Raw genomic sequence first — 25,836 nt, 5'->3', positions numbered from 1 at the left:
GAGTGAAGGAAATAGGGAGAAACGACAAGGATTAAGCGAAATAAAATTGTAATGACAATCAATTTTTAACACATAATTAGACAATCGCTCAGAAGCATAACAGATAGCACAAATATTTCAAGGAAGTATTAAATGAGAATTATTCCCAGCCGACGCGATTTATTTGAGCTACATATATCGCTCAGAAGCATTACAGATAGCACAAATATTTCAAGGAAGTATCATATGAGAATTATTCCCAGCCGACGCGTTTATTTGATTTTTTAATTTAATTAACTCGCGAGCCACAGCTTGTTGCACTTTAACCACTTGAGTTAAAACTGTCCCCCTGGGGGTGCCATGAAAATTTATATGAGTTCATATAAATATAAATGAATATTGGTGGCGCTAAAATACTCGAAAATTATGCGCTTCGGGCTGAATGATTTTGTTATAAACGACAACTGACCACTATCAACTTCTTAAGTCTTAAATTAAGCTGTGGCGGCGAAGCGGGGAGAATTCGGTCCCACATCAAGTGACTGAGCTTTATTGCGCTCTCGCTCCACCCTAAACCTAACCTAAACTTGAATTTAAAAGTTGTATCCATTTTATTATTAAATGCGCAGATCTGCGCCAATACATATCTAACCTCCCTGAACAAACAACTTTTTCACTGCATGAGCAAAAACAGTTATAATAAGTTCTTCAATTTATTTTAACACAGATCAAAAAACTTTTTTAAGAGCAAAATAATCAAGTTTATTGCAAAAACTGAATATCCAAAATTTGCTTTAATTTCACGAAACTGCGTTTCTATTACTTAACAGCCTAAATTTTGTATAGGACTTGAACTCACATCCACTGATTTTTGGATGTGGATGTAAACGCAGTGCCAATAGAAACGTACATGTCGTATAGGATGGGTATGATAATGTTGGAACCCTATAACCACAAGAATCTTTGTGTTATAAACGTGACGTCAGCATGTAGGTTTAGCAACAACAATTTTTTATGTACATATGTATGTGTTGCAAGCGCAGTGACTCACTGCCAGTGAGAGATTTATTGGGGATTCGAGTGCTCGCTTGTGCCTTATATATATTAAAATTTACATCCTGGCGATAATGACAATGCTGCCAATAACTGAATATCAGAACGATAACTGTACATTTACATTTTTTGCGTTTTCCTGGGATGCCAAAGAATAAGATCGAATAACAGAGAAACTAGATTTCATACTCGTATTAGTGAGTCGACTGGTAAATAAAATACGAGTCGATTGTTTTGCTTTTTTCACATACGCTCTGTGTAAACTAAAGTGACGTCAAATATCTTGCAATTAATTATGAGTTTATACACCTCAATAAAGCATTTATATATGCACATAGACATCGGTACAGGAAATGCTTGGCATGCATGCTAGCAAAAGTTTTTTGACTAAAGATTGTGAAAGTTCTGTTAAAAAGAAACATACCAGCAAAATATTTTGACAAAGATTGTGAAAGTTCTGTTGAAAACATTTTAAAGTGAACCAAACGCAAATACATATAAAATAGGCAGAACAAAATTGTTAAGCCAGATGTACTATCTTGTCGCGTACAGTTAGCAATTATAGCAGCCGAAAGGCTGCAACAAACAAATTTTATGATCATACTATAAATAACTATATCAAAAGCAGCAAAGCTAGCTAAATAACCAACATTAGGACCAGCATCATACACCACTCAAAAATTATAGCCCATGTTTAAAAAACCGATATACATTCTAGTCAAACCGAACTTCACTATAGTGGCACTTTATAGCTGTCAGTACACTTTTGACCACTTAGGCAAATCAACAGTCTGTGAATTTAAGTCTGGAATGAAATTCGAAATGCAAACGAATTTTAACATAAAAGTTACATAATCATCTTAAGCAGTGCTGCTTTTGCAGAGATTCTATAAATTGGTTCTGAAATGGTAAAAGGTAACACTGGGACACTTACAATGCGTCTCGTCAGAAGTAAATTTCGCAAACGCGATGAGCCCCATAGTGAATCGAATATTATCGAAACCAACGAGCACCACGACAATGAAGATCATCAACAGCCTTCAAAGAATTTGGAAGTTTCTGAGGCAAAGACCGCGAAAACTTTTGCTAAAGACAGCCAGCATGTAACGTTCTTACGAACTAGCGGTGCCAATGCAGAAGTTGTTCGACATGCAGATGTGGCCGATATTCCGGATTGGACGTTTCCTCCGAAAGCGCCAGCTCCGCATATCTATCATATAAACCAGGTACGTTTACCGTATATTTCTATAAATAAATATGTTTTTATATATCTATGCACATATGTCGTTACAGATGTACATGTAATATGTGTAATTATATAGACAGATTTACATATATACAAATTTATATTAAATTTATAATCATATTAATATACACGGACAAATATCTGAATGTTAAAAAATTTATTCATTCTGTTTAACCCATCACCAAATATGACTCAAAAAATAAGTGTACAAGTACGTAACACATACATATGTACTACATAGCTTATTTTTATTGGATGCATGTACATATTAAAGATAACTTATAGTTCTCTATTAAAGGTCGTTTCGATTGCACGGCCAAAAGTGAATGGTATGGCGGCCTACACAGATTTACTTAACGTTGGTGTATCAAAAAATACCATTTTTTTTTTAATGTACCATGAACTTAAATTTAATTTGCTAAAAAATCAATTTTTTTTAAATGTCCCTCATTGAAATGAAGGCTGCTGACCCAAATTCTGAATGCAGTTCACGGATGAATTCCAAAACACATTGTACATATGTATATGGACGTACTCATGCATGCATAATTCACACATGCAAACATAGGATCTTGCACGCTATTGGCTGAGACAGCGAATTCTTGCCAGCATACACTGTACAAAAATAAAAGTAGAGTTAATATACGTGGGCTATTGTATGAGATAGTTATGGTACAATGTGATAAAAATGTATTATTTCTAAATTTGTCTTTTCAATTTAGAAATAGTATCTAAGGTAATATATCATTTATTCATAGCGTGCATATCATGGATTAAAAGCACTTAGCGTCGCTCGTAAGTATGCAACCTTTCGCTCAATGTACCTCGAAAATGAAACGACGCGGAGCATCATCGACCAGATGTGCTGCAGGCAGGCTTCGTGACAGCATCAACATCTGGCTATTGGAGAGCGAAAAGCCAGTCGGCTGGCGTGTCGTTTTAAGCAAGATGAAAATCCAGGCTAGAAAGTTCGCGTCGTATACAAATGTATGGGCGTTACTCATCTTAGTGTTTATATTGTCGTTGACTAGAGCGACTATGCTATTGATGCTGATCAAGCATATATATTCTGAGTCGATCTATATATATGAACGCGTCGATCTCAGAACCTGTAAGAGCTAGAGTTTCGACATTTTAACGTAGGTCCTTCTATTACCTGCACAGTACGAGTTTGTTTCCGTTGGCCGATAACTTGCTTCTGTCACAAAATTTCACATGTGGCTGCTATAATAGCATAAACAGAACAAGTATCTTACAGTTTTAAAACTATCTACACATCATATATATTTATTTATTGGCGTAATATCGATTAAAACTCTATTATGTCCTATTGTTGGCGCAGATTTGCACATTCAATAGTAATTGATTCAAAAATTGGTTTAGCGAAAGCACAATAAGGCTTTGTCGAATTTGCCCCGCTTCGCCACCGTAGCTTAATTTGACCTTAAGAAGTTTATAATCAGTTGTCGAATTACACGAAACCTATCAGCAAGAAACGCACAGAATCTTTCTCTTTTAAAATAAATTCAGTTTGTGAACTATATAAAATCATATAATTATTCATTGCGCCCCCCGGTTGAACTCTTTTAAAAGTTAATAAACAAAAGAAAAGAAAATCAAGTAGTTAACAGTTTAACTAGTTGTGGCTCGCGAGTTAGTTAATTGATAATTAAAATAAAATCGCGTAGGCCGGGAAGCACTCAATCCATTCTTTTGCCATCGTTGGACAATGCCAAGGAAAAGTGGAACATCCGGAACAACAGATGCTGTGCTGAAAATTGAAAGCCCAAACTAAATTTGTTTGGTTGCGCTAATGAAGCCGATGCTTTCAATTCTTGGCACATATGTAAACTTGTTGAGCATGATTGTGAATAGGTTTAAAGCAAATCGGACACAACTTAAAACTTCGCCCAAAAAATCTTTAAATCGCATTCCCCCCGAAGAAGTTTGAATTCTGCGAAAAGTGTGAAACACGTATCAAATGATTTTTCTTATAGATCTCTTGAAATGAATTTGAGCGCGAAACGTCACCCACCAAATCTTTGACCTCCATTTCCACCAAGGAGGAACGTTTTTTTCGAAAAGTGTGAAACACCCTTTAAATGAATTTGAACAAAGATCTTTCAAAATAAGTTTGGGGCCGATCGGATGGTAAACAAAAAACTTTGATACAACCGTTTTCCGCCAATTTACCACTGTTGCGGGTGGAATTTCCCAAATCGCTGAAATACGTATTTATTAAGTTCTTATGTAGAGCTTTGAAAATAAGTTTAAAGCAAATCGGACACAACTTAAAACTTCGCCCAAAAAATCTTTAAATCGCATTCCCCCCGAAGAAGTTTGAATTCTGCGAAAAGTGTGAAACACGTATCAAATGATTTTTCTTATAGATCTCTGGAAATGAATTTGAGCGCGAAACGTCACCCACCAAATCTTTGACCTCCATTTCCACCAAGGAAGAACGTATTTTTCGAAAAGTGTGAAACACCCCTTAAATGAATTTGAACAAAGATCTTTCAAAATAAGTTTGGGGCCGATCGGATGGTAAACAAAAAACTTTCATACCACCGTTTTCCGCCAATTTACCACTGTTGCGGGTGGAATTTCCCAAATCGCTGAAATACGTATTTATTAAGTTCTTATGTAGAGCTTTGAAAATAAGTTTGAAGCAAATCAGACACAACTTAAAACTTCGCCCAAAAAATTTTTAAATCGCATTCCCCCCGAAGAAGTTTGAATTCTGCGAAAAGTGTGAAACACGTATCAAATGATTTTTCTTATAGATCTCTGGAAATGAATTAGAGCGCGAAACGTCACCCACCAAATCTTTGACCTCCATTTCCACCAAGGAAGAACGTATTTTTCGAAAAGTGTGAAACACCCCTCAAATGAATTTGAACAAAGATCTTTGAAAATAAGTTTGAGGCCGATCCGATGGTAAACAAAAAAATTTCATACAACCGTTTTCCGCCAATTTACCACTGTTGCGGGTGGAATTTCCCAAATCGCTGAAATACGTATTTATTAAGTTTTTATGTAGAGCTTTGAAAATAAGTTTGAAGCAAATCGGACACAACTTAAAACTTCGCCCAAAAAATTTTTAAATCGCATTCCCCCCGAAGAAGTTTGAATTCTGCGAAAAGTGTGAGAAACGTATCAAATGATTTTTCTTATAGATCTCTGGAAATGAATTTGAGCGCGAAACGTCACCCACCAAATCTTTGACCTCCATTTCCACCAAGGAGGAACGTATTTTTCGAAAAGTGTGAAACACCCCTCAAATGAATTTGAACAAAGATCTTTGAAAATAAGTTTGAGGCCGATCCGATGGTAAACAAAAAAGTTACATACAAACGTTTTTCGCGATTTTTCCACACTTGCGGGTGGAATTTCCCGAAACCCCGTATTAACGTGCACCTACATCACATAAGGTAGCTACAGTGAAAATTTCAGCTTCCTAGCTCATACGGTTTGGGCTGTGAGTTGATCACCAATCAGTCAGTCAGTCAGTCAGGACAAACAGTTTTATATATAGAGATATAATATTTGAGCGATCTGTAGTGCTTCTGAGCGAGTATTTAATTAGTTGTCAAAATTAATTGTTTAGTTTTTGTCGTTTCTCCCTCTTGCCTTCACTCGCAACCATTGTAAATTAAAAAGTTGTCCAAGACCAACCGTTTGTATATAAGTGCAGTACACGCATACATACTTGTACATAGCAAACCAGCTGGGGTCCGCTTATTTTCGTTCTGCTCGCTCCCATACTCTTTATTGATCAGGCATATCACTTTTATGAGGTCTCTTGTCACATAGAGCGTGAAAATAATTTGTTATAGTTGCTATAAATAGTAAATTTGATTTTCAATTTAAGTTAATATGTAATTCTTTAATTGAATTTACAGTCAAATATGGCAACTCTAGGAAGTTTTGACGATTAAAAAAAGAGTCACAATATGTCCATTAAAAGCATAATGCTTTTATAATCAAATAACAAAGAGTAAATTAGAATGTAGATTAGAAATGATAGTCTCACATATAGATACAGCGTTAAAAATATCCGACTCGAGTAGAAACTTTTGACCCAGATGATGATTATCGTGCCGAGCTTGAAGAACATTGTATAACAACAAAAGCTCATTTAAAGTCCGTTATAAAGTCATTAAGACCTGCAAATGCAATCATCTGATCTCATGTCTCTCTGGTGAAGCTCTAGGCACTGTTAGAGCTTTTCAAGTTACCGATGACAATTATTTGAAAGCATTAGACAGCCTAAAGAGATTATACGACAAAGAATGTCTAATATTGAATGAAAATATTTCGGCTCTCATTAGCCTGCAAAAAAAACGCATCCATCTTCGGCATCATTGAGATCAATGATTGATAATGTCTCCGCCATCTATGGCTCGCTCCTGTCAATAGGTGATGACAAAAAGATTTCTAACGCGATTCTCATTTACCTCGTTACGAACAAAGTTGACCCAATCACCAGATAAAAATGGGAAGAGCAACTCGATTATGCAATCATTTCAGTATGGAGTGATTGCGAAACAGCCTTGAATCGTAGGTATCAAGACCATTCTGCTATGAATCATCCCAATTTTCGTCCATAATCGAGGTTCGTTTTCGTGTTCTGTGGTTGGTGTAGAAACGATCAGGGGACCCCCAAATGTTTATATTGCGGTTCCGAAGGCCATTCGATACTGAATTGCTTAGCATACGCCGCATTATCAGTCCAGCAGCGGTTTGATTTCGCTAAGGCGGCTTCTTTAAGCATCAATTGCCGTCGGAAGGAGCACACTGTTGCCAGATGTAAGACAACAAAAGCATAAGACACTGTTGCATAGATACTCTGCCGTTTCCAACTCTCGAGCGTTACCACCACCCCTTGACGTCGCACATGATCAATTATCGACTTAAAAATTTGGTCATTGGAAGGTGACCAAAACAGTCCGAGCAGCTCAATAGCACTTATGTAAGAGCCACTTTCTAGATATTTTGGAAATGTAACTAACGGCACTGCGCCAGCCCCTTTTTTGGCAAAACGGTGTTTAACAAAGCTTAGTAAGATGAGCGAGTTATCACACCCTAAAGCTGCTGACGTTATCAGGCACGACTTTTATGTCGATGATTTACTGACTGGTGCTGCATGCGTAGAGAACCTTTAGACGATTAAATCTGATGTGTCGCAAATACTTCAAAGCGCAGGTTTCGAACTAACCAAAATGGTTTTCGAATTTTCCTAAGTTCTCCGCAACAAACAAACGATCTCAGAGTCTAAAACAACCAAAACACTTGGCGTGACGTGGTTGCCGAATGAAGATACTTTTCAATTCAAGCTAGATGATTCTTTCACCGCGTCTGATCGACTCTTCTCTAAGAGCTCTTCTCCAAGAGCTCTGGCTGCAAAAGTTAGACTGGGATGGATCTATCCCTCAGAGTTTCGATTATTCATTGCAACTTCAACTTTGATTCAGTTGCAAAGAATAAAGATACCACAATGTGTGTTTACTGAGTCCACTTTGCCGATCGACATACAGGGTTTCGCCGACGCTTCAATAAGAACGTAAGGAACGTAAGGAATAAGCACTAAAATGGCTGATTTCGACGAATGGGTTTATCGACCTACCCTAAACATGCACTTATATATCCCTAAAAGCTCTGCCTTGCCTGATGTAAAGTCTTATTCAAGATGTCTAGCTGACAAGCTAAGGCTCCTGGGAGAGTGTACATATTCAAGGGAGACTTTTTTTTGTCGAGTATGTTCGTTATCTCTCAGACCAATTTTTGTCAAATTCGTTGGCTATATCAAAACGAGAGGTTATAAAACTGTTGTTTGACTTAATGCATTTTAGGGGCTGGGATTCCCATAAGTGATGTTATGTCAGACCAAATTTGATTGGTTTTCACTGAGGTGTAATGTAGGATGTGAAAGTACCAAAGCTCTCCCTTTTGGCGTCGTTAACATATTAACAGCACGCTTGAAGAAATTATTCGATCTTTTGTAGGCTATGAGATAAGCTTCGGTCATGTTATGCTTATAAGCTTGCCAGAGGCTTGGTCTGTTAATTGCAATATTGGTGGCAAATCGGGAAGCTTTCGATATTTTTGGGTGACTTGGAGTATGGTGTCTGCATTGATCGAAATTGGAGAGTGTTTTTCATAAAAAGAACTAAACAATTTGCTGATTCAATTTTGTATTTTAAAAAGAAGTTGGTTTTTTTTTTCGAAATTGACTTGTTGTAGTCATTGAGTCTCTATTGGGAAATTGTCACTGGCTTGTAGATCAGACCGAACCTCCCATTTGCAAAGTGGGTGAAGGGTGGAAGAAATAAAAGTGAGGTCGATATGTGAGAACGTTCTATGGGTGAAAAAGTGCGTTGCGGTGACATCTTTTAAAAAGAGATAAGTTGGATGCAGAAACTGCTCGGATTATTTGTTTTCCTCTGGAGTTGGTGCGATTTAAGCCCCAAGCGAAACCCCAAGAATTGATATCACCGGTCAGCATTAGTGGTACATTGAAAGCATTTATTGTTGTAAAAAATTTGTTGCCAGAAAATGATTGATCTGGTGGAAAGTAGTTGTTGAGTATGGTCAGTTTTTGGTCAAAGTTTAACTGAATAGCCAAACGCAGGATATTTGAGCTAGTTATGTTCGGAAGTAAGGAGTGCGGCAGGTGTCTTTTGACAAGGATCCCAATTCCTTGCTTAGCATTGAGATTATTCGGTAAGCTGGTAAAGTAACCAAAGTATTGCTTCTGACAAATTATGCTTTAAGTGTTGTAAGGTAAATGCGTATCCAGAAGACATAAAATAGCTCGACTTTAGCTATTGATCAAGATAGTTACTTCATCGAAATTATTTATGTAGACTTGTACGTATTTGCTTGTGAGATTGTGGATTTTTGTAGATTAATTTGATGGATTGGGAGAAGGGCTGGGTTTTGAGAGGGTGGAGAGGGAGGAGAGGGAAGTAGAACGCGGAAAGGTGGATTGAGACGATTTTTTTTTGTAACTGAGTCGCCAGACGAGAAACAATTGTCAGCGCCGCCAGCAAAATTGGTCTTATCAGTAGTTCGGTTGTTGTTGTTTTTGTTAATTTTACTGTTAACGTTTTGGCTGTTTTCTGCGACTGCGATGTAGCTCACCGAGCTGGAGAGCTTTGGTAATGAAACTTTGTAATAATTTTTCGCTTCAAGCACTGTGCAGGTTTTTTTATTTTATTTTTTTTTTTATTATTTCTTTTTGCTGAATAAATACACTATCGGACAGAGGACTGAAACGATTGTGCCTACCATGGTACTTTGCTAGTAGACACGTGCGAAAGAAACAGTTCGTTGTGTAGTGTGGGCACAAAAGGCACAAGAGAAGATCAAAGCGAAGAGGGAAAATGAATAAATAATATCACGATTGATTAGCAACTGACTTTTGCTCGCGATGGGTGTTAGTCGGCGTCTGACAGCTAATTTAGTATAGCCATATCCTTTTGTCTGTTTCTATGCAAACTATTCTATGTTTTGAAGCTATTGTCATGAAACTTTTCATTAGTGCCATCTTCCTATTGCAGGCATTACGTGTCGGAACCAGTCGGATCAAACCCCTGTATCATACAGCTGCCATAGAAACGATCGCTCGAAAATTAAATTCTTTTATGAAAAGCTTGTTTGTTTATGCAAATATGTTGAACAAACTCGACATCTAATAGGGTCACTATGATCCTTACATATAAAACCAGACCTATCAACCGCGGGCAATGTTGTTATGTAGCTATTTGGGAAGAAACTGACAACAATTTTTTTTTTACCAAAAAGCAATTTCTCTTTTAAAAAAAAAAACTCAGCAATTATTAGCTTTACTATTCTCCTCACATATTACTGTGGGTACTGCCAAAAAATTTTACTTTTTTCTAACACTGACATATACTTGTATGCATATCAAGTCATTAGCTTCTATAGCGGCCAAAAAAATTTTCTACCAAACAAAATATTTTCATGTTTAAATCTATAAATCAATCTCTTTTTGTCTGAAGAATTTTAATTAGTGCGCCATTTCTATCGATCTCACCACTAGGTATGCACGTTTTTTGTGCCCTGAGCCCACTGAATATTATTACCCTTTGTAATACAATGGTTTATACCCTTTGTAATACAATGGGTTTATGCAAATGTATGTATCAGGCAGAAGGAAGCATCTCCGATTGCCAAGTTGATCTAACTTGCCCCGTTTCCAAGTAATCGATAAAATCGAGATCTGTTTTGAGTATATCTCTTAGGTTTAAAGAACTAGAAGCACCAATAAAGTTTTGAATAGTTTTACTTGTTCTGTACTGTCAATTGACAGAGAAGCTGATTCTTACATGATTGTCCTCTATTTACCCAAACTTTTGATCGAATGGGGATTCCAGACTTATTGGCCCAAGCGATATTGACTTTCAACCAGAAAAGTCTCTCTTATGTAGTTAATACAAATTTTTTAGCCATTCTCCGCTCTTTTAAGTTTTATGCTTTTTACGCGCATGACAAAAGTCTAATATCATATAAAAGATTAGTCTTTTAGCTGCAGTGCAGTGAAGTTTCTCATTGAGCGTTGTATGGGACACATGCAGAAATACGTCTGTGATAAGAGTTATGCATTTTTAACCTCATTCCAGGAATGAGCCATATGCTTTGGACGTTGTTATCCTGTGTTAGGAGAATATTCAACCTGTCGTCTGCCCAAATTCCATAATGCATTTTTTATAATTTGGGGATAAGGCAAGCAGTATAGATGTTGCGCAATCTATGCGAATGTTCCTAATATATCTGGAAACAATTAAGAGGCTCTAGTCGGGAGCTCCCGACTAGGGGATACCCTTTTTCTACTAACATCAAATGCAGCTCGCGCTACGCGCTCGTTTGCTTTAGCAGTAATAAAAAACAAAACAATCGCAATTGCAATGCTGTAGATAGAATTCAATAAGGACGCGTATGAAAGTATGTGTTTGCATTTATACAGAAATTCTTTCAATTGCGATAACTACTGCAAACACATGTTTTCTTTAATAACTTTTGCGTTTCTTAACCAATGTCGGAACAATTCTTTTTGTATATGAAAATTATCTTATATATTTATGTAAAAGGTATATTATGAGATAAATAACAAAATAATTCTTTTCTTGTTTCAGGAGATTTTGATAGCTAACGAAAAATTAGGATTTAGAGGATTTCGCAAACAATTCAGTGGACGGTTTAAGCGCTTAGTTGCTCGAAAACTGGAACCTGCACCAGTGATACCTCCAGAACTAAAACCGCAACTAAAATCAATATATGTCTATTAAGAATAAAATAATTTGTGTAAATATTTATGCATATACTTAGTTTATGTGATAGAACTGGGGACAGCCAAGTAATAATTATCTTAAACTAAAAAAAGAAAGTGTACAGATTAACTGTTTAATAATAAAATACATACAATTCTTTAAGAGTGAAGCAGAGTATATTGGTTTTGGTCAATGACCGTTTCTCTGTCTGTATCAGCATAAATTTTTTTCGATGATGTTGAGAGTCGGGATGCCTTTTTTGCTTATAACCTTACAAAATAAAACCAATGTACCTTTTTACTATATTTTTAATGAGTTTGGAAACGGGACGGATTATCGAAAAAAACATGTTTTGCGTATAGTCTAGGATATATTTAAAAATTCTTGTCTCTCGCTTTTATAGTTTCCGGGATCGATTTATACCAAAACTACGCCGGGACAAGCTGTTGAATATTTAACATAACCCTGATAGGCTCGTGTCGAAGAATTGCCTATTGAACCCTTTTTACATGTTTTCATAGTATGTATAATGTTGACGAGAATATCTATGACATCAACGGCTTTGGTGGAACGGTAGCCATTATTTTTATTTATGTCCTCTAAAGTTGGTAAACACTATATTGGAACTTGCATGTTAATCGTATGAAGGTTGCCAGCATGCTCTACAAGCGCCGACACTATCGATCTAACCGCTCGCTATGCACGTTGTCTGAGAACGAAATATTCAAGACTTATTGGAAAGGAAATTTTGAACATAAGCCTTGTCTTCTGAATACATGGTAGCCCTGAAAGAAGCTTAAGCTGGCCAACACAGAGAAGCTCATAAAAAAGCTAGCGTTTAAGCAGCAAGTTCACGAGTTGTGTCTTGAATAAAGAAGCATTTGCAAGTCGTATGTTAACGTATGTTTTTGTAGTGTTATAGTAAATCTCGGTTGACTATCAGTTATGGTAGGCGCTAGCAGGGCTCTGAGTACTCAGAAATTTGGGACTGTAACGTAGTATTGACCATATTTCCTTCTGTGTCAAAACAAGAATCTCCAAGACCAGACTGAAGACTTGTGCTTCTTTAATTAAATCTGGTGAGCAAGGCGAGACGAAGCTGAGAACCGTAATCCAAAAAGGTACGACAAGCTATCAATGTGCCGGAGCGATTTTTGACGAAAATCATAGCAGTAGTAAGCTCGACAACCTCACTGCTGAAATACTGAGCATCGAGAAGCATGGGCAATTGACGATGAATCAGCAGACGCAGTAAGCAGGCCCGAAGACAAAGTAAAATTATTTAATAGCTTAAAAGCTTCCACGATGGTATCAAGATGACGAACGACGAGTTTTCCCACTTTGCCTGTAATGTTCGGTGCAGCTTTTGCAGAATAATCTGCACAACGATCCACCTGCTAACCTCTCGAACTCCAAAATCTTAAGTATGAGAGCTTGAAAAAGTAAACTTCTTTCCAATAAATTAAGTGATATGGTTTGTTGTTTCCAGTGATCGAATTGCGTCCAGCGCTGAATCTGCTAAATCAGGATGATTTTCTATGACGGTTGTTAATATAGAATTAAAGTCGTTTCAGTGTATCCACCACGAAACGTAGGCAATTTAAATAAGGGTGATGCCGCCCGTGCCTCGCGCTAACTGTCTGCACGGGCAGCTCAGATTGCGAAATAATGAGGGCAATATTGAAGCGCTGCGCTTAGCAGCAGTGAAATCTACGAACCGATATTTGGAATGAAACAGCTAAGTCCTAGAGTAGTTTCAAATGAAGTCTGCAGCCGCTTGATCTACTTCAGACTTCCACTAAGACCGCATTCATCAAGAGACGTATAAGTGAGAACATTGTGTTGTTTTTGCAAACTTTCATAAATTTGCGCTCAATAAAAATCACTCTAGTAAAACATAAAATAACAGCAAAAGAAGTTCACGTCGGGGTCACTAAATGCTGCGCTATAGAGCTTTTTTAATAGCTTTACGACGTCGCTCCAGCTGTTTCGGCTGCGCAACCAGACAAGTATATATTGGGTCGTTCACTAAGTATTTCGTTTTTTTTTAGTGCAATTTAAACACGACTTTTTTATTGTGTAAAACATTTTATGAAATTATATATTCTCCATTTTGATCCAATACCTTTTTCCATGTTTCGGGCAAGAGATTATTTCCACGCTCATATAATTTTTGATCTTTGCAGACAAAACAAATGGTCCAAATAGTTTTTGACTTCCTAATTAGAGGTTAAGGTTCTCCTATCCAAAAATTTTTGCAGAGACCGGAACAAGTGATAGTCCGAAGGTGCCAAGTCTGGAGTATATGGCGGGTGTGGTAGCACATCCCACTCAAGCTGCAAAAGCTTTTGGCGAGTCATCAAACTTGTATGAGGTCTTGCATTATCCTGGTGGAATACTACTTATTTTCTTTCAATTTGTCCAGGTGATCACAAGACACTTCAGAATTAATCGTGGTATTGTCGGGCAAAAGCTCAAAATAAACGATTTCTTTGCAATCCTTTGTTTGGGTTTTCGTTTTTTTGTTTGTTTTTTGGTTAAGCTCCCCTTGTTTAGGTGGTGTTCCCAGCATTCTGGTAGAGGAATGAGTGACATTAAGATTATGATTAAGGCGGACTCCCACCAATCTCATGAGCGTTCCAGCTTCCAATTCTTATCCCCCAGCCAGCTGCTAGGAAAATTCCACATGTTGCAGACAAGGTCCGTAATAAATTTAGTGGCCAACCTAGACCTTGGACCGCGAGGAGCGGAGTCGCATCGCCACCGATTGCATGTCTAGACCATAGTGTTATGAGCGGTGCGGACAGCGGGTGGGCACCAAAATCCATAACGATTCCCGCGCACCGTTGGCATAGGCTTTTGCGGAAGACCAATCGAATAATGAGACTAGATAGCGGGGCAGGGTGTGATCTGCAAAGGTCATGTCACAGGTGGACGTAAAAGGGACATTATGCTACGGAGTGTTCCGTTCGAGTTTTGTTGGTAATGTGGGAATAACGAGAAAAGTAACTAGGATTGCTGTCGTTGCTCAGGGGCGGAAACCGACAGCGGCATCCCCCAAGCTGGAAACAGATCCAGTTCGACTCGCCAGTGACTGGGTAGTTGAGTTCCCCTTGTTGGTAAACGGGAGCCGAATCGATGCTACAATAACGACTAGCGGACAGATAATGCTCTATACAGTAGACATTGAAGCAACACGCAGCTTCATGAGCGCGGACTGTGTGCGCAAGTGGGTGATTCGGGGAAGGTGCACGATGTGCATTCGTCGTGGCAGGAAGGGTTCTTGCATGTCGATGCTCAATGTTCCCTTTATGGTGCACCCTATCATCCTGAGTAATAATTTTCTTTGTCTAATGGGCACGACGATAAATTGCGGGAATGCTGAGCCGGACCTAGAAACAGTCACGGTACCGGTCACAGGTCTGGGGTACTAGCTACTGATTAGAAGCTGAGTGGCAGAATGGAGGGGTCATAACCACTTTCATGAACCAACGGCTATATCTTAAGTCGATTTGGTCGCCCATGCAAGAGTACAGTCAACGCGAATTACATATAGCGGATCTGGAACAGAAATTGAAGGAGTTCCAGGAATCAGAAGTATCACATTTTGCAGGTCTTACCCGTGTACTGCTGTGTTACCGCCAGGGTTATCGTTTCGACGTGATCTCGGATTACCTGGCTGAACTCAATTGAGAGCCCTTCTGGTAGGATGCGCAATGGGCATTGGTGTTCCAATGTTGTTACAGCAGTTCCAGTTCGACGCCTAGCACAGCTCAATATTATATCCTCCAAGGATGTGTCAACAAGCTGGGGTGGCCGATTCCCCTGCAATAGGGTAACCACGCTAGAATTGCCCTAGAATCTGCTTACTTCTACATGTCGAGGAGAACTTAAAAGACAAGAGTGTTGCGCTGCTCCCTCTGTCAGACCTCATGGCGTGAGAAAGACGTCGTCTAAATTGGCACAGAGGAATGCTTCGTTTCTTCAAAAATTCAAGAGCGAAAAGGTTCGAGTTAACTGGTCGTATGTTTACGCGACAGGTCGCGGAACCTTAGGAGGTGTTGTGGGCCGATTTTGAGGGTGGCCTAGAGCGATCGAAGTAGGATGCGTTCTCCAAGTGATGGAATAGGTGACCTTAGGAGCAACAGCGGCGCAATTATAGGCAGAGATTTTTGACATAGTTCACGGCAATTTTCAGCGTTTCCTCAAAGCACCAAGAGATCGTTGAGCTTGTTGGGGGAGAACGGAGCACTTCAATGATGCAGAGAGTTTTTCTCCAAAGTTGGCACCCAAAAATCGACGGAGCACGGCTACCAATGTTTGTTGTTGGTTATTTCACAAATTTTTTTACTTAGAGTAATGTCTGACATAAGACAATATAAACACTAATATGAGTAACGCCATACAACAAAATGATACTATGCAGGTCGATTTTTGAAAATTTCTTTGGAAGAAAAATCAAAGATTAAAGCATACTTCGATTCTGGACAATTCTTCCATAAAATTGCTGAAAAAACGGGCAGACACAGAACAATGATTTCCAGTTTTCTTCGGAACAAAAAACGGAGGGTCAAATAACGGAAGTCAGCTGAAAACAGTTTTATTGAAAAAATAGCAAAATATCGTAGCGAAAACGACCAGAAAATTGGTTCATTCTATGCCAAAACGATTAGAGGCTGTTATAAAACAGAAAGGTTTGCCTACCAAATATTAGTTAAGTTTCATATATAATCTTTTTAAGTTTTATAATTATGTGTGCCAATACTTTTGTGCTAGAAAAATGTTCTATTTTTTATTTATAAATTAAAATTACCGTTATGTTTTTGTTAAAAACTTGTAACTGGTTTTTGTAGAAAATGAAATGGTTTGTTTATACAGGAAAATTAGTTTGGATAGATTTTTGTTACCAAAAACGGACGACCAATAGGTGCAAAGTAGAAAATGCTTACTCTATGCTTCATGGGGTCGGAGATGTCTCCGTCTATGCGTTACACATATCACGAAAAAATTATAATACCCTCTGCAAGGGTATAAAACCACTATCATTGATCAGATATTTTGGAAAAATATAATTATCGCGGGGGGCGCTATCCTGATGACCAAATTATCATTACGTTTTTTTGATGTAGTTTAACTTAAAAATTAATTATAATATTATCTTGAATGTTAGAATGTTAGAATGTTAGCCATTGTTATTTAATTTCAAAATTTTGAGACGATAATTCTAATGGTTTTGATAATATTAAGCAATTACTAAGAATGCAAAGGGCGGCGTTAAACTGATGACGCGCAGTGTATATAACTGCTCTGGCTTTTGCTGACAAAGAAATAAATGGTATTTTTTCAAGTCGATGTAAACCTTTATATAATTTCTATTATTTAGTTATTAATTAAATTATTATTGTTTTTATTCCCAAAATAAGAAATAAAAGGATGCAAACTTTTGTTTTTAAAAATAAATTTAAAATATTAAATTTACTCCATTTGTTTTTTTAGCGCATACTTATTGTCCTCTAATATTAAATAACAGTGTAAGAGCCAAATCTTGGCATCTCTAACCCTACCCATGACGGGCTGGCAGCAGCCAAAACGCAAAAACCTTACTTAAATATATTGTAATTAAATATATTAAATATAATTATTATTGTAATTTAATCTATAAGGTTCTATTAGTTGGGAAATAACAATAATGTAATGTAATAATAATCAAACTAAATAAATTGTTTAAATATTTGCATCGTATTAAAAATTCAGATTCTCTACCGAGGCAACCTCAGTACACAACATACATTCATATGTGAATACAAATTTGGGATAACTCATGATCACCGTTAGAAAATTAACAAAATTATTTCTTTACAAGTAAAACATATTTTGATGTACTTATGCATGCATAATTCACGCATACAAACATAGGTGCTTGCACGCCATTGGCTGAGACAAGAACTTTTCTCGAGCATACACTGTCCAAAAACAAAAGGAAAATCGATCTATGATTGCTATTTTCTGAACATAGTTATTTCACTAGGTGCGCTTTGTGAAGCAACTACTTTACTTTTAAATTTTCCTATAAAATTGATCATAAGTATGTGACGCAGGGTCACAATGCCTAGTAGTTTAAAGAAATGTTATGATTTAATTTCCATTATTATTTGTTAGATTTAAGAAAATACCATAGAGTAAATAAATAAATAATAATAATAAATAAAGTGAAGTCAGAGCAGAACAAGAATGGATCCGTTAGAAATTAAGAGGACCCAATTATATTGCTAAATCGAATCACATGCAACTCTGACTCCTAATAATGCTAACAGTAGGAGTAGAAGAGAACAAATGCTAGAGAGAGAGTTTTCGCCGCAGAGCAAAAAGGGCGAAAAAAGGGTCGTGAGCTGCTGAGACTGATCAGCAGCTTCACTTTTGATTTGGCGAGCGTATGTACTGGACGTGTGAGCTCAACGGCGGAAAAAAGACTTAGAGGGACCGCGAGGTAGCCGTGAGCCGTGAGGAACAGGAATAAAGGATTGACGGTGCAGCAGGGCCAAAGAAGTTAAAGAAAAACAAAGCAGAAACGATCATACATAAAGTGCATCAGTGTTTACACATTTTTTTATATCACAATTCGGCAATATAGGCCGAATAGGGATTGTGTGTTTTTCAGGCCTTTCATTCTGCGGCGGAGCAATCCCAGCAGCACCCATAACACTGACCTATCATAACCTAACCGCGGCGGACTGAACCTAGTGGTTCTCTCTCCTTATCAAAAAAATATTATTCACTTTGTAGCGGAGCTATCCCTACAAATTTTTTTGTAGAGTGGACTAAGAAACTACTTTACAAGTAGCGCCCAAGCAGGGACCCTAGGTGTGAAGGGGCGTGGAATTAACGAATTAGCCCACGAAAGTGCCGCCAGAGTGAATTTGGGGCCAAAAAGGCAGCCCACCATGACAAGGACGCTTCGAAATTGAACGGTAAGTGAGCTCGACGGGGAATACTGTGAAAAGTGCGAAGTGCTAAACGGCTTTGGCATAAATTGAACGTTGCTTTCTGGTGGTGAAGATATCTATTTATATACACCAACAAAATAACATAAGTGAACAATAAAAACGCAAGTGAACGGGGACGAGGCAATTACGTTGAAGTTTTTTTTTGGAATAAAACGACCCAAAGCGACAAAAAAAACATAAAGTGAGTGTGGCTAATGAGCGTGAATTTAGTACCACGGTAGAAGAGTGAGCGAGTGCAGCGCAAAGGTACTGTAGTGTGAGGCCAGTACGCAGCGTCACTTTTTAGCGTGGTCAACTAAGTGCGACTTGATTTTTTTTTCGTTTTGTGGCTCGGTGGAAAATAATATTAAAACGAAATAAATAATAATAATTAAAATAAATTAATTAAAAACGAGATAAATGAAAATAATTATAATAAAAAGCTTAAAAACGAAATAAATAAAAATAAAATAATTATAAACGAGATAAATAAAAATAGTTAAAATTAAATAATTAAAAACTAAATAAACAAACATACTAAAAATAAAATAATTAACACCGAAATAAATAAAAGTAATGCAAAAATAAAGTAATTATAAATAAAATAATGAAAATCAGAATCAAAATAAAATAATTAAACAATATCAAAAAATAAAAAACAAAATTAAAAAAAAGGAGAGAAGAAAATAATCCAAATTTATATAAAAATAAAATAATTTAAATTAAAATCAAAGTTATCAAATCAAGCCGAACAATAAGGACAGACTAGCTTTCGGAAATAAAAAGCGCAACCCAAAAAGAAGGAAACGAAACTCGGAGATTTAAGAGGAGGACCGATAAACAAAAATAGGAGGTTACGTACGAAAGGATGGATACGGGTGAGTGTCAGAATCCAGGGGTGGACGTACGGTGGATCCACTTGCGACGAAAGGAGGACCTGGAGGCGATCACTCGCGAGTTCGGGCGACCTAGGGCGGGTCGAAGATTTGCGTCGTCGGTTAGCAACCTTCGTTTCTGGGGGTTCGCACTCGGCCAAAGTGTGGGCTAGCTTGAGGCCAAATACACCCGAACCCCAGAGCAGAAAGTCCAGCCCGAACCCGACCCCGTTGAATGGGATAGGCGGTCGAAATCCGAATCGGATTCCGGCCCACGTCTGAGCACTCCCGATCTGCTCGAAGTTCCGGTGATCCCGAGCTATAAGGCCCGTGATGCGTGCGATAGGATAAAGGAATCGGGAACGTCTCGAGTTGCTGAGGGCGTCCCATTAACACCAGCGCGCCTACCAATAGAGTTGAGGGGACATTGCATCAATCCTGAACAAGTCAGGAAGTGGGGTATACGATTCGATGGACAGACTGATCCACTGTCCTTTGTTTAAGCCATCGAGGATCGGGCCCTATCCTATGACATCAACACAGATAGGCTACCTAGGGCGATGAACGAGGTCATGATCGGCGAAGCTGCTCGTTGGTTCATAACAACTGGGCTAAGAGAAGTGTCATGGAATGAATTCAAGGAGGGATTTCTTTAGGCGACAGGCAAGCGCAGACAACAACCGGCATAAACAACCCGTTCAGGGTAGCTTCATCGCCAGTCGGTGGGGTGGCTCTCAGTGGGCAGTCCCAGGTGCACTACCGATACCACCGATACGATTGGTCAAGAATCTGGAGGAAGGGCTGGGCGACGCCGGATATGCTTTCGGTGCGGGCAAGAGTAGCTAGTAGCAGCGCCATCCGGACCGGGAGCTGATGGGCAGCGATGTCAGCGGAGCTCGGAATCAGTGGATATTTTGTGAGTCGAGGGGGGTCGTGTCGTCGCGACGATCAAAATCGGCGAGGAGGAGTACGCGGCGACACTCGACACCGGTGCTACCCGATTTTTCATCAGTGGTGCCTGCTCGGCAAAGGTGGCGAAGAACGTGGAGATTAGGGAGGTGCAAACTAGGATACGGCTAGCGGACGGCTCTGGGCTAGATGTCGAGCGGGTGATGCACGCGGAAATCAGCTTAGCGGGTCGCACGATCGGCGTGCCTCTACTAATAATGGCGTCAATGGTAGACCAGGTGAGCTAGTCGCGGGAGAAAACCCGGCAGCGGGAGTTAGTCAAAAGGCTAGTAGTTGTGAAGGGTCTGGGGAGGGGAGTCCCAACAGCGAGGACGTCTGGCCAGCAGACCAGGAGCCGAGTCTGCAGGTGCTTGTAGAGGCGGAATTGGCGCGATTCAAGGGGCTGAAGGACGTGTCCCACATAGCCAACCATCGTATTGTGATGAAGGACAACGAGCCCATCAAGCAGAGGTACTACCCGAGGAACCCGGCGATGAAGCGAGTCATCGACGATCAGGTGGAGGGATTGCTCCGGACGGGAGCCAGCGAGCCGTCCCGAAGCCCGAATGTGCATCGATTACAGGCAGCTTAATGCACATTCGATTCCGGACGCATACACAGTACCTTGGATAAATCATATTTTAGAGCGCCTACGCGCGAGTGCTGCGCTACATATCGACGCTGGATCTGAAGCAAGGTTATTGGCAGATACCCATGGAAGAAGGGAGCAGGCAGTATACCGCGTTTACAACCAAAGACGGGGACTATACCAGTGGAAGGTGATGCCCTACGGTCTGCACTCGGCATGCGCCACGTTCCAGAGGGCATTGGATTCGGTGATAGGGCCGAAATGGCCTATGGGAAGCGAACCTGAGGCTAAACAGGGAGAAATGCCGGTTCTTCCGGAAAGAGCTGGGGTATTTGGGGCATGTGGTAAGTGGCGAAGGAATCCGCACAGACCTCTCAAAGGTGCTCGCGAATCAAAGGCTGACGGCCCCATCGAATTGAAAGGAGCTGCGGCAATGCCTGGGGATGGCCTCGTGGTATCGACGCTTCGTGACCAATTTTGGGTCGGTGGTGCAGCCGATGACCGCTTTCCTGAAAAAGGGGAAGGCATGGTCGTGGGGCGTAGAGCAGCAGGATGCGTTGGAACAGCTCAAGGAGCGACTCACGACAGCTAGCGATCATGGCCTCGGTGCCGTTCTTACACAAACAATCGACGAGGAGGAGCGCGTCATTGGTACGCCAATAGGAAGATCTTGAAGGCGGAGATCAACTATTCAGCCACGGAGAAGGAATGTCTAGCTAAAGTTTGGTCAATCCGCAAGTTGAGGTACTATTACAGGTTCGACGTCATAACCGACCACATTGCACTCAAATGGCTCAACTCAATCGAGAGTCCATCTGGAAGGATCGCTCGATCCGCTCCCTGCGGATGGACCGCATGCATGCTGGAAAAACTCACTAAGGAGCCAGAGAAGTACCCGGACTACGCTGTCGAGAACGGCCAAATCTACCGCCACCTAGGACACAGAGCCGAGGTCGAGGATTACGTACCGTAGAAATTGTGCGTCGCCGGCAATCGAACGCAGAGAGTCCTGCGGGAGTGTCACAATGCCCCGACGGCGGGCCATCAAAGGGCGAGGAAGACGATATCTCAATGGGCGACAAAACGAGTTTCTTCCTAACTATTCAATACATTATACATACTTTATGAAAATTAAATGCTAAAAGCCTAGTTAGAAAACACAATTTTTTAATAGCATCACTGACCGATGGTCGTGTTTTATTTGCCAGTCCGGCCAGGTGTACTCCTTTTCACAGCCAATTTTGTCAGTAACGCTATTAGAGCCTTCATCTAAGAAGAAGGGTGTTAGTAGAGAAAATAGTGTTGTTCAGTAAAATTAAAAATAATCTTAATTTACTATGTTATTTAAGAAAATACAATAAATAGGAAAAAAGAATGAAAGGAGTCGTTAATAAAGAAAATTAAAGTATACTATATATATATAGTGTTAAGTAGATAGGGTAAAGAGATAGTAATGGGAAATCACTGACCCGGTGGGGGAAAATGTATAGCCTGTCAGGCAAACTATGCCCCTGCTCATAGCTGGGAATGGTCAGTTAACGACGGTATCCTGAAAGCAATGATTTTATTACTGGAATAGAAAGTTCGGTAGAGAAAACGTGATGCAAACTATTTTTATTTTTACATATCACGCGAAAAGGATTGTGCATAGCCTAGTCTGTTGTGCACGTAGATAGGAATAAGGGGCGATAATTCCTGGTTGGTCTAGAAGGAACGGAGAATTGAAGACGTCTAACAGAAAAGGAGAATCTATATCGCCAACAATCAACTTATGTAGGAAGACAACACCGAGAATTGTGCTACGGTTGGTTAACGATGGAAGATTAAGAAGAAACAGCCTCCTGGAGTAGGATGGCAACCGAAGCTTAAAGTCCCAATTTAAACCTCGTAAGGTAAAAAGCAGAAATTGCTTCTAAACAGATTCAACACGATCCTGGCTAGTGTTATACAGCGGAGACCAGATACAAGAGCAGTATTCAAGGATAGGGCGAACAAGAGTCATGTACAGAAGTTTCGTTATAAAAGGATCGTTAAACTCTTAAGATCATCGTTTAATGAATCCAAGTACACCTTTTGCCTCATTAGCGATGCTATCTATATGCTGATTAAAGCTGAGTTTTGAATCAAAATGAACGCCTAGATCCTTAACGGTTAGTATACGTTGCAATGGAGTATTGTCAATTGTATAACTAACAAGATAAGGTGTAGTACGATTGAAGGTCATAAACATACACTTAGAAAAATTTAGAAGCATTTGATTGGCCGAACACCAAAATTGCATAGCGTTCAAATCATCTTGTAGACGAGAATAATGTAGGCGATTAGTGTATGATTAAATAAGTTTCACATCGTCCGCATACATAAGTACACGGGCATGTGATAAAGCCGAGGGGAGATCATTTATAAAAAGGGTTAAGAGTAAAGGTCCAAGATGACTACCTCAGCCTCAGCATTACTCTTTGGGTCCTACCTTTTAAATTAGATCTAATCCAAAGCAAAAGAGACGGAGGGAAACCTAATCGGTCAAGTTTAAAGAGTAATAGATCATGGTGCACAGAGTCAAACGCCCTACTGAAGTCAGTGTAAATGACATCAGTTTGCATTTTAGAAAGGAAAGCATCATTTACCAGGGATTGCTAGCAGATTGCTCGTAGTTGACCGATTCTTTACGAATCCATGTTGCACAGGGAGACAACTAATTTGCAGAAATGCTGCAAATTCGAAGATTATTTTTTCAAATAATTTAGGGATAGCGGACAGTTTTGCAATGCCTCTGTTATTTTGTATATCAGACTTTCCACCTTTCTTGTGGAGAGGAATGATATAAGATTCTTTCCAAAGAGATGGAAAGACAGAAGATTCAAGGGATAGATTAAAAAGTTTAAGCAATGGACGAAGAAGGGAAGAACTACACTCCTTGAGTAGACAGCTAGGAATATTGTCAGGCCCAGGAGAGTAGGAACATTTTAAAGAATTTATAGCAGGAAGGAGAGAGGAATGGGAAATAATAGGAGCAGGTATAGAACTAGAGGAAGTAATAGTATAAGGGTAAGAATTATTATAAGGACAGACTGAAGAGTAGGTTGATTGGATAAAGTTAGCAGAGATGTTTGCAGAATCGGGATCATTTCTAGCTTTATCTGTCCCGAGAGAAAAAAAAAATTGGCAAGCTTGAAGATTAACGCTTCAAGTTTACAAAATTATAAAACTGTCTCGGATTTTGGGCAAATTGCCTTTTGCAACGAGAAAGATAATTCTCATAGCACTGAAAATTAAGAAGAAAGAAGCTATGGAATATTTAGCCAAGTCAATACTGAACCAGATCTATTAAACTTTTTAAAATATTTAGACTTAATATTTTGTGGGTTTTGATAGTTTGGGAGTGAACCAGGGTGGCTTTGAAGAAGCAATTGAGGGAAATGAATTAGGAATACAATCATCTAAGATGGAGTTTAGGGTATTATAAAAAAAATTAATAGCAATATTTAGATCAGCCGAGTCATATAAAAAAGACCAATCGGTTGCATAAATACGTTGATTAAGCAAGGAATGGTTTCCTTTGCGAAAGCAACGGCGGGGCTTATTGGTAGCAGATGAATGCAAAATGAGAGGATTGCAATTGAACAATGCAACCTCTAAAGTAGGATGATATACATCCTCAGCAAGGGATAAAGGAGGGGACCTGGACACATTAGCAATAAGGTTGTCATTTACAAATACCGGATCGAGAGTTCTATTCAAATGATTATAAATTGAATTTATTTGAAACAAGGAAAAGTCTAGCAATCTATAAAGTCATGCTGAGCTGAGGGGACTAGATAATTTTCGGCAGTGAATAATGACCAAGAGATGTACGGCAAGTTGAAATCACCTTACACCATGAATAGGTCATTATCACGCACGTGTGAAGAAACTTCTTTAAAACAAGTAATATGTTTTATATAAACTTGAATATGAGAAGGAGGAACATAGGAGCATGTGATATAGATATTCCGTGTAGGAAAAGACCCTTAACTGAGATAATCTCAGCGTCAGTAGGCGTACTAGAACAGAAAAGTTCTGACTGGAGAGTGGCTTTAACGGCAATTAATACCCCATCACCTCGAGTCAGCCCATCATTTCTAAGTAAAATAAAATTGTTCGAAAAAACTTCAAAATCAGATATGGTTGAATTTAACCATGTTTCTGAAAATGCGATTATATCCGAATCGAAGGAAATGCTAGCCACAAACAGATTTTTAAGTTTGGAAGTGAGACCACAGACATTCTAATAATGAATGGAAACTAGGTCGGAAGGCGAATTTAGTTTTTTGGAGCAATAACGATACCTTGTATCGAGGGGACCAGAAGGGTGACAGGGTTTCGCTTTTTTTGCTTACATTCGTGAACAATCATCTGAGGAGGCCAAAATTTAGGATCACAAATGATTGGAAATAAATCATGTGAAACATTAATTTGAATGATGCTATATCACGAGGGGTGGAGAAATTAAATTTAGTTATTGACACGCTGGCAGAAGATTTGCTAGCAATTTAGGCTGCCAATGACTCACAAGTGGTGTCAGGCTAAAGTCGAGACACAAAAAATTGCCTACGAGAGGCAACAACAGTCAGAGTAGGAGCTGATGGGGCTGAAAGTAATATAGTAGTTGGTGGGGCCAAAGAGGCAGCATGATTGCTTTTAACAATCTAGGCCAGATTTCGCGCAGGTCTACCTTTGCGGCCAGAAGTTGACGGGGCTGAAACAGTTTCGCTGATTGGGGCAGGTACAACTGCAGGGACTACTGGGACTACAACTGGGGATACAACAGGGGTAATAATTTGGGCAATCGCTCGGAGAAGGCGATAATGACAACATTGGAGATAGATCC

At 39.2% G+C, this 25,836-nt stretch overlaps 1 protein-coding gene across 1 annotated transcript; it reads left to right on the top strand.

The window, feature by feature from the left end:
* Positions 1 to 1,014: 1,014 nt before the first annotated feature.
* On the top strand, positions 1,015 to 11,733 carry LOC135427292 (uncharacterized). Its single transcript, XM_064680718.1, has 2 exons — positions 1,015 to 2,258; positions 11,437 to 11,733. The coding sequence occupies exons 1-2, from the start codon at positions 1,938 to 1,940 to the stop codon at positions 11,587 to 11,589; spliced, it is 474 nt and encodes a 157-aa protein (XP_064536788.1). The 5' UTR covers positions 1,015 to 1,937; the 3' UTR covers positions 11,590 to 11,733.
* The last annotated feature ends 14,103 nt before the right edge of the window (positions 11,734 to 25,836 follow it).

This window comes from Drosophila montana, unplaced genomic scaffold (genome assembly GCF_035044405.1).
Source record: "Drosophila montana isolate Dmon_TW-CO22-7 unplaced genomic scaffold, ASM3504440v1 contig_1280_1, whole genome shotgun sequence".
Lineage (NCBI taxonomy): Eukaryota > Metazoa > Arthropoda > Insecta > Diptera > Drosophilidae > Drosophila > Drosophila montana.
The sequence above is the reverse complement of the archived record's forward strand: the minus strand, read 5'-3'. Positions and strand labels throughout refer to the sequence as shown.